General features: G+C 36.6%; 1 protein-coding gene across 1 annotated transcript; it reads right to left on the bottom strand.

The window, feature by feature from the left end:
- Window positions 1-808: 808 nt before the first annotated feature.
- LOC137737617 (uncharacterized) lies at window positions 809-8,893 on the bottom strand. The gene is made up of 12 exons (XM_068477152.1): window positions 8,498-8,893; window positions 7,807-7,954; window positions 6,951-7,046; window positions 5,872-5,948; window positions 5,147-5,226; window positions 4,533-4,593; window positions 3,945-4,012; window positions 3,716-3,797; window positions 2,521-2,604; window positions 2,336-2,413; window positions 1,601-1,720; window positions 809-1,130 (listed from the first exon to the last, which is right to left on the bottom strand). The coding sequence occupies exons 1-12, from the start codon at window positions 8,663-8,665 to the stop codon at window positions 954-956; spliced, it is 1,239 nt and encodes a 412-aa protein (XP_068333253.1). The 5' UTR covers window positions 8,666-8,893; the 3' UTR covers window positions 809-953.
- Between the last annotated feature and the right edge of the window lie 434 nt (window positions 8,894-9,327).

The following is a 9,327-nucleotide window of genomic DNA, read 5'->3' as shown; positions in this document are numbered from 1 at the left end:
AAATCCTACCTTTGACATAAGCAAGACCTTGCCGCTTTGATCTTCCCCACATGGCAAGAACACCAAGATATGTCCCCAGATCGGAAACCACCAACATATTAAGAACTTGTCCCAGCTCCGTCAACAGAGTCACCGGCATATTAGCACCGAATAAAACGCATAATTTTTGTAGATTTACTGCTTGGCCCGAAGCCGCACAGTAGTCTTCTATGATTTTGACCAAATTTCAGCAATTCATTCTAGTGGCCTTCAAAAATATAAGTGTGTCATCAGCAAAGAAAATATGAGGAATTACTGGACCATGCGGGTTCATCATATAAGTGTGTCATCAGCAAAGAAAATATGAGGAATTACTGGACCATGCGGGTTCATCTTCACCCCTTCCAAATGCTTTCGCTCCACCGCCAATTGAAGCATCCAGGAAAGAACATCACTTATTCAACAAGCTATTGATACGAAATATGCACTTTAACAAAAAGAATATAATAATACTTTTCCCGAATTGGTCATATATAATAGGAAGATGACTTAATGCAACTATGCTACCACTGTCCCTTTTTTTTTTTAACTCCATATTATTTACACTAGAAAAGAGAGGGTGAACATAGCCTAATAACGAACTAGCAACAATATGGTTCAAATTTCCCTTTGACGAGAATCAAATCTAAGACATCTTACTTACAAATGAAGAAGAATATTATTAGACCGTAGTACTAAGTGGCATCACTGTCCAAGTTGAATGCCCCTTCCCTCAGCTCTTTTTGACAAAAATTAAGCATTATTGGTCATTCACAATACGAGGCTTGACACCCGATACGATTATCGATGTCAATAAAATGAATGTAAGAAATGCGTCTTAGGTTTCTGCATATTAAACATATATAAAAATTATTCTATCAAAAAGGAGAAAAATGGTGCTGTAATTAACAAATCCAAACATCAATCTTTTTAACTTAAAGAACACCGAAAAAGGGATTCTTGATTGCAGAGTCGAGCTCCGATCCGGCTGAGTTCAGCACTGCCATGTCCACCTTCTCCCTAGGAAGAAGTAAGAACTCTCCCCCTTCCATTCTCTCAAACTCGCACAATTCAAGAAACTCGATCCCACCTTTTAGTGAACCAACCCTTTCCTGCGTAGGCAACAAGTAATTTGACAACAAAAGAAAAGAAACTTGAGTTAGTTACCAAATCAAGAAACATGAACATTAAAACAGTAAACTAGACCAGTAAACAGATCTGATTTTGATTGGATCGGCCTAATCCACACTCGATCATTTATCAATCGTATTATTATCGGATTAGATCAACTCAAGTCCATATCTGATTTGTTACTTGTTAGCTAACAGGTTACAGGATTCGGATTATGAGATATTGAGAATGTCAATCCATATCTTATAAATTCCATCAGATTCAGATCAGATCCGGATCAAAAACCAATCCATTGACAGGTCTAAGTAAAACATTTTTTTTTTTCAACAGTTAATAGTGTGGTGACAACGGTACACGCAAACTTTAACAGGGAAGGGGAAAGAGAACAAAACTCTGTAGAGGGGAAAGACTCAAAAGTGAGCTGTGCTCTGTGCAAGATAAGTTGTTCTACCTGGAAAGATGGGTTAGTGAGTCTTATCTTTCTAAACTTCTCCTCATTAGGATTTTTGGCAACATTCCCTACAAAAGTTAAGAGAGTCTGGAATGCTCTCTTCACCTTTGCATCGTCCTCCTACATACAGAAAGCAAATATAGGTAAGGCCATTTTCCACAATCCATACAACAAAACTTTGAAAAGATAAATAATGGGCAGTTCCTTTCAAGCAATATCATTTTGTATTTCTGTTTGTTTCTTTTTTTATCATTTCAAAAAGCAACTTCGGTTAAACTCAAGGGTCAGTGTGTGAGTGACATTAAAAATACCCAAGGCTTCATTGGGTATATGGAGGACTGGAAAGGAATGAATAAGCCACTATTTAGGTACATTGAAGGAAGAAACTAAAAAACTGTGACCAACTTGGAGGTAGGAGATGAATTACTTCAAAAGAAAACTTTATCCATTCCGATCCTCCCCAAAATGGTAGGACTAAAACGGAGATGTTTTTCTTCACGTCTAATCCTGTCAAAATGAAGAATCATTCTCCTCTACCTTCAATAGACCTTGAAGTTACCCATTCCAATTCAATCCTAGACACCAAATGAGGCCTAAATGAGCAATTGACACTTAACTTTTGGTGTCTTGTACCAGACCTGTATGTGGTTCTCTAGAAAGTTACTCAAAATGAAGAAAATATAATATCGTTTCTTTCTTGATGAATTATTTGACCTTGCAAGCAACTGTTTTTACCTTGTGATTCTGCTTGAGAGATCGCAAACATTCTCTCATTTGCTCTGCTTTTGTGGCAGGCCTTATGGGTAATGAGCTCTGCACGATAGATACACAATAATACAACAGAGATCCATTAGTACAGATTTCAAACAATTTCTGAGTGGCATTCACTAGGTAAATAGCATATACAAACAAGCTCGTGCCTTTTTCTCCTCCACAACAGGTGCAGCAGGCTTTACAGTTGAAGGATCTTCTGGTGGCAACCCAAGTCTCCTCCTCCTCTCTGCCTGTAAAGAATAATGAAGAAAAAAGAAGACTGCTTCATATTTCATAAAAATAAAACCAAAAAGAATAATAAGAAATAGATAGACTGACGAGCAGAGCAATTCCTAAAACCTTTGATTCTTTCATTACTTGTCACATGAGATATAGCAAGGCTTAGTTGTAAAGCCATGGTCGCAAGGCTTAATTATAAAGCCATCATAGTTAACAAATAGTATTTTCCTGTGAATGTAATACTTGAAGAGAGTTGTGAGTGTTTTCTATTCACTTTAAAAGGAGGGGTGGGCGGGAGGTGGGTATATGAATCCAAATGCATGCTAGTTAACCCTCCTGCAGTCCAAAGTATGAAAGGACACAAAATTTTCAGATTAGCTGCTTATAAGAACAACTATGGAAATTCAATGGGTGCATGTTATAACTTGACTTGTATGCAATTGGTCTCACTTTCATATACTTTCCAGTGGCACAAAAGTAGAGTAAATTTTATACCAACTAAAAATGTCTAATTGATGGCCCATGCACCAGTAAAGTCAATCCTTTCACTATTCATCTCTCCTTGATATCAGAAGAAATCTTTACGCGTCTCCCAGAGAATCAAACAAACAAATAAAATGAGACCAAAGACGAAAATTCTTGCAAAAGTTTCTCTAAAAGCTGAATGAAGATATTCAGAGTTTCCACGGTAATCCAATCTCCATAAGCCCTATAAAATAGGTCAGGATTTTAATGTCAAACATGCCTGGTAGTACAGATCTCCTTATATATGCCTTCAGACTAACACCTAATTTTCTCAGAATCTCATAATGTTAAGAATTCAAACAATGCTTTTCTCTACCTGTTCTTTCTTCGTCTGCTTCGCTCAATTCAAGGTTTCTTCTGCTAATATACTTCAGACTCGGTTTGGAAAAACAAAACAAAACATATACTTTTAGTATGACTCAAGAGTCTCCTAAAGGAATGTTATAGACATGTGATTAAAGAGCCACCAATTTACCAAATTTCACTTAAAGCCTGTTACAAACAACACTGGACATATCTGACAATACAACACTCACCCAAAAACTTGGTACTGAATACTTCTGTACAATATTAAACAGTGGTTAAAAATATCTTTACCTTATCTTCCTCCAACTTTTGACGAATCTTTTCCCTAGCTCTTTTCTCTTCATCTTTCTCCGCTTTTCGCAAAGCAATAATCCTATCGCAAAGAAACATCTCCATGCCAATGGAAGACAAATTCATGTAATGTGAGGGAAAAGGACATTTGATGTCATTAAATGGTAGATTGGAAAACAAGCACAAGAAATAATCAATCACACAAAAGATTCAGTAGATGAAGATAAACCGTTTTCTTTCATTGTCTTCTTCTATTCTCTTCGCTTCTAGGAGTTCCTTGCCTACGCGAATCCTCTCCTGAAGAACCACATACAGAGGAAAGGATTGCACTTGATGAAAACTAGTAAGATTGAAAATTGATAGGCTGTATTATATATCGTAAACATAGTCCTGGTTTCTGGAGGTTCCTCATAAGTTTTTAAAGTAAATGAATCCACCAGAAATACTTGAGCATACATATCTTGGAAACTAAAATTTAAACATATGTTTCTTGAATCGCACAAGCAAAAAAAAAGGACCTCATCAGAAAATCCTTCTTTTATTGACACCATATCCAGTCTTGATAAGATAAGGAGAAATATTATAAATTCTCAATTATTTTGATTAAAAAATTTCATAGGGGCACATGAAGAAACAATACTTAATGGTGAAGAAGGAAAAGCATGTCCAAGAATCTGTCTTTTTGGTCAGAGGGAGTATTGCAATACAATTTTTTTAAGATGAGACTTACACACACACACACACACACATATATACAGTTGCAAAAGATTACTCCTGCAATGCAAGTATGGACAAGTGGGCAGACATTTAGAAGTACCTTTTCTCTCTCTCTTTCCATTCTCTTCTCTTCTTCTTCTTTCTTCTTGCGGGCTTTCTCCCTTAAGGTTGGTTGGAAAGAATTAGAAGACAAAAATTAAGTAGTGAGAAGTACCGAGCGAGTCTAAAGCAATTTTCAAACATGAGTATTGCCTAGAACCGCAGTGTCAAAGAAAAAAAAATTAATCAAAAGTATAGGATTTATATTTTAAAATGCTGCAAACATGGCATAACATATTTTAGAAAGATAGCTACAAGAAGAAGATAAGTTCAAATAAAAGAAATTGGAAATCAATTAAAACGTTCAATAGCAGAGTACATTTTTCAGACTAGGGGGAATGAATTTTCAAGTGATTAGCTAGCTCTCAGTTATAAGATGAAAGCAGGAAATGGAAACTTCAATCTAAATTCTAAACCTTGCACATACTAATATTATCAACTTCAACAAGCAAAACTGGAACTACAGCATCCATGAAAAAGAATGAGATCAATATTCTGACAAGCAGAAACTAAAATCAGCAAAAATTGTGTATCAAGTGATCTAATCTAATCCTTTATTTTTTTTGGTCTGATCGAACTCATCCATGACACTAACAATGCATAAAGAAGCACTACCTAAGCTCTTGTTGCTTGGCTTTCAATTGTTCTGGCGTGAGAGAAGGTTTTGGAGCCTCAACTTTGCTGTTTATTGGTACCTGAGCATAAACAAAATCACAATTCTTAACGAACATAAATTATCCCTACCACCGATCTCTCTTCGAACCTTTCTTTTCACCTCCTGATGCAGGAGCCAAGTTCAAAATTAAATAAATCATATACCAAAATATTCAGTAAATTATATTTGTTTTGGATTTAAGTTAAAATTTGCACACCATTATTACAGAACTCCTCAAAGACTCAAGAAGTTCACATTCATAGCCTCATAAAGTTATTCAAAGAGCACCACAACAACAAACCAAATAAAAACTTCCTGGACTTAGCTTGATAAAAAATAATGCAAAAGAAATTTTCAACCCATAATCACTCAAAGAAAATTAGTGAGCTTCCAGAGGATAAATTTATACAAGTTTATTAGTATAACTGTTAGCACTAGGATGTGAAACCCCCTTATATCTCCAAAACCCCAGACACCTTTTTTTTTTAATATATTTCCTTGACCAATATTACAGAACTAAGGTCATCACCGAAAAGATATGCAAGCACATACCCACTCCATTCATTCTTTTGTATCACGAAGTGTTTGCATCTGTAAAGTGTGCGAGAGAGAGAAGGGGAGAGAGAGAGAGAGAGAGAGAGAGATGCAAAATTTCAAAACAAGGATCGAAATAAATGTTTCATACTGAAGGCATTTCATCAATGTCCGGATCAGTCTCATGTTCAACCACCCAATTGACAGCAGCCTCCAAGCTAGCGTTACCTAAAAAACGAAAATGAGAAATTAAAATTGTAAGATCACAAACTTAATATCATGTCTAACAGTTTCAAAAGGAAAATTAAGCTGACAACCCTATAAAAAATCAAAAAAAAATTATTGCTCGCCAGTTTTACCAGACTAAGCAGAATGCAAAGAATTGCCTAAACTATGGGATCCAACAACAACAACAACAAAGCCTTATCCCACTAAGTTGGGATCAGCTGTATGAATCCTAGAACGCCATTGCGCTCGGTTTTGCGCCAAGTCTTCCCTTTAGCTCCAAGTACTCCATGTCTTTTCTTAAAGTCTCTTACATGGTTTCCCTAGGTCTTGCTCTACACCTTTTTCCCTAAGCCTCTGTCTCATAATCGCATTTCTAACCGGAGCATCCGCAAGTCTTCGGTTCACATCAAGTTTTTCTATCCAATCATTTAAAATCAAGAAAGTGAAAGAAAAGAATAAGAGAAGAAAATTAAAAAGATGCACAGAGAAACTTTCATAACTTCTAATTCTGGTGCTTTCCTCTTTGAAGCCTACGTTTATGGTTCTATCTTATATGGACCTCTTAGGCTTCTTCATTCCTCTTTGTAAATAAAATGTGTTTTAGTTCATATAATCCACCATCAGTTGTGTAGGCAGCTGGAGAAAGAACGGCCCAAAATTATAAATAAATGAAGCTGCATCCTAAATATCAGAGGAACAGCTAAATCCTGAACTTGTGACACTATCACACTCTAAGTTTTGAAAAAAAATTTCTACTCAAGAAGACATCTCCTCAGTCTAGAACCAAAGAAGTTACATCAGATTTTCCAACACTTAACCCCTAGAAATGGCGATATTTATGATAATATATATGAAAAGCCTCCTAATTATTATAGGAACCCACCATCTTTGTCAGAGGAACAAAAGATTGGGAAAAGTAAAATAAAGCCACTAAAAGCAAGCCTAGAGACAGAAGCTTCAATGTCAAAATGAAAGAAAATTTTATTTTCATCATCAGCTCACCAGAATAGTGAAGTGCACGGGTTGCCCGTGCTGTTGAAAAGCCCATTCCTTCAAGTTCCTCAAGCAGCTTTTTGTCAACCTCCGGGACGACCATTTCTAGATGAAAAAAATTAATGAATAACTCAGGTACTACTAGAGTTAATAAACCAGAGTAGCCAAAATAACTAAACATCAAGAAATAAAATAACAATTGCAGTATGTTTCCATTCATAAATATACAGGTTATAAAGCCTGATTCAGGAATTGAGTAGAAAAACTAAAGTTCATTCTCCATGTTGATCTACAACCATTACTTTTAAGCCCCGACTGCTGAGAACCTTCCCGATGAATAATTTCGAAGAAAGATCTCTAATATTTTTGAAGGGAAGAAAGACCATTAACAAAACAACAATTAGAACTACATGTGTCATATATTTAGATTCTTAATTTGAGTATAACTACACGATCTTCCTTGAAAAGAAAAAAATAAAACCAATGTGAAAGGTCATCAACTACCAAAGGTACAAAATCAATCCAAAAGGAACCAAAGCCCCTTCAAACAAATCCGGCTTGCCAACAGCAAGAAACCATGCACAAAAAGGCACAAAGAAAGTAACAATCACATGACTAAGGACGGCATAGAAGAGAAAAAGTCTAGGATTGAGATCTGAGCAGGAATTATTCCCGGGTGAGTGGCTACATTTTAGGGTGGTAAGACATCCAAACAGCAAACCTCTAGTGATCGTTACAAAAGGTCAACAAACTCATACAGAAATGTAACATCTACCTAAAACTGTACAAATAACAACCTATTTGTAACTAAAAAATTAAACTACAAATTTCATGCTTTTACATCACACTGAACTGGAAGAAGTACCTTCTGGCGCATGGCTACTTGCACAAACAGCCTCTTCGGACCCTGAAGGAGTAGTCTTTGGAACCTCCAAACTTATCGGTTTAGCTGCATCCGCAGTCTTATCAACAAACTCAGTATGCCCAGTTCTTTTGGTGTGCAAATCACTTTCCTGCACAATCAAAGCACCAAAACAATTTGCATTATTGCCCAGACTTCTAATCTCCAATCGACCAAATATAAACCTCTGCTGTAATCACTCATTTAACTCGGTACCCTAGTACATATCTCATCTCTAACCCCAAATAACCAAAAGATCTTTCAAAAAAACTCTCGAATCCAAATGAAACTGAATTTTAATCCACCAGCAATAAAATAAAAAGTTTCAAAATTTAATGATAAATTTAACACATATCTTAATCTAACAATAGAAATACTGAATTCAAACTAATACAAATGAAAATTAAGCTGAAATTCTACTGAACAAGATAAACAAATCACGAAAAAGGCGAAATTTGAAAGAAAAAACAATTGAAATTCCGAGAGAGAATAAAATCCGATAAAAAGTTCCGAAATCCACTAGCAAATTCATCAAATATCTTAATCCAACTAATGCATATGAAAATTAAGATGACCCAGATAAGCAAATCCTTTGAAATAAAAATGTTGAATTAACAAAAAAAAAACTCGAAATTCGATGAAGAAGTATAGATACAGTTTTGGATCGGCAAGGTTTGCCGCAGGAAGAGCAAACGAGATTGAGAACAGCTTCGGTGGACTCAGAGAAGTTGGAGTGGGAGGTGAGGTCGGCATGCTCTTGGGCTTCCTCAACCGACCTCAGCAGAGTCCCGCAGTCGCCGCACTTGAGCGATACGCCCGCCATTGATGATTGTTTTCGTTTTCACACCCACTCTCGGCGGTCGGTGGAACTCAGGAGTCTCGACTCTCACTCAACAAGTTTTCCCTTTCTTTCTCTCTCTGTTTTCTTTCGATAAAAGGATTAGCGAAAGTGCTCCCTGCGACCAACAGAAGACCCAAAGCTCAACCTTTTCTCAGCCCAGCAGGCCCAATCCAATTCTCCAAAGCAATTCCCAAACGAACATGATGTCCAGCACGCAGTGCTGGATGAACCCTAATCACAAATGCATGAAGTGTCCAAGCCACACATAACATTGCACTACAGGAAAGAATATTCTCATCCTGAGTAGGATGGATGTTACACTATTAACATTGTTTGTACCATACTTAACCAATCCCGAAACTACTAAGCACCGGTCAACAGTATACCGTCAAGGACCCACAAGACTTTTCCTCCAACCAGGAGGCCAATCACAACGTGACACGTGTCAGTATCAGAGATCAATCATAGCGCAACACGTGTCAATATCAGAGGCCAATCACAACACGACACGTGTCAATGTCAGAACAAAGCTAGAAACTCTCTTCTATAAAAGGGGATCATTCTTCCACAATAATCCCTAATGTCATTTGTACTAAACTATTCACTAGAACTCACTAAAAGAGAGCTTGAACTTATGTATTTGT

Source organism: Pyrus communis, chromosome 6 (genome assembly GCF_963583255.1).
Source record: "Pyrus communis chromosome 6, drPyrComm1.1, whole genome shotgun sequence".
NCBI lineage: Eukaryota > Viridiplantae > Streptophyta > Magnoliopsida > Rosales > Rosaceae > Pyrus > Pyrus communis.
This window is presented reverse-complemented; position numbering and strand designations above follow the sequence as displayed.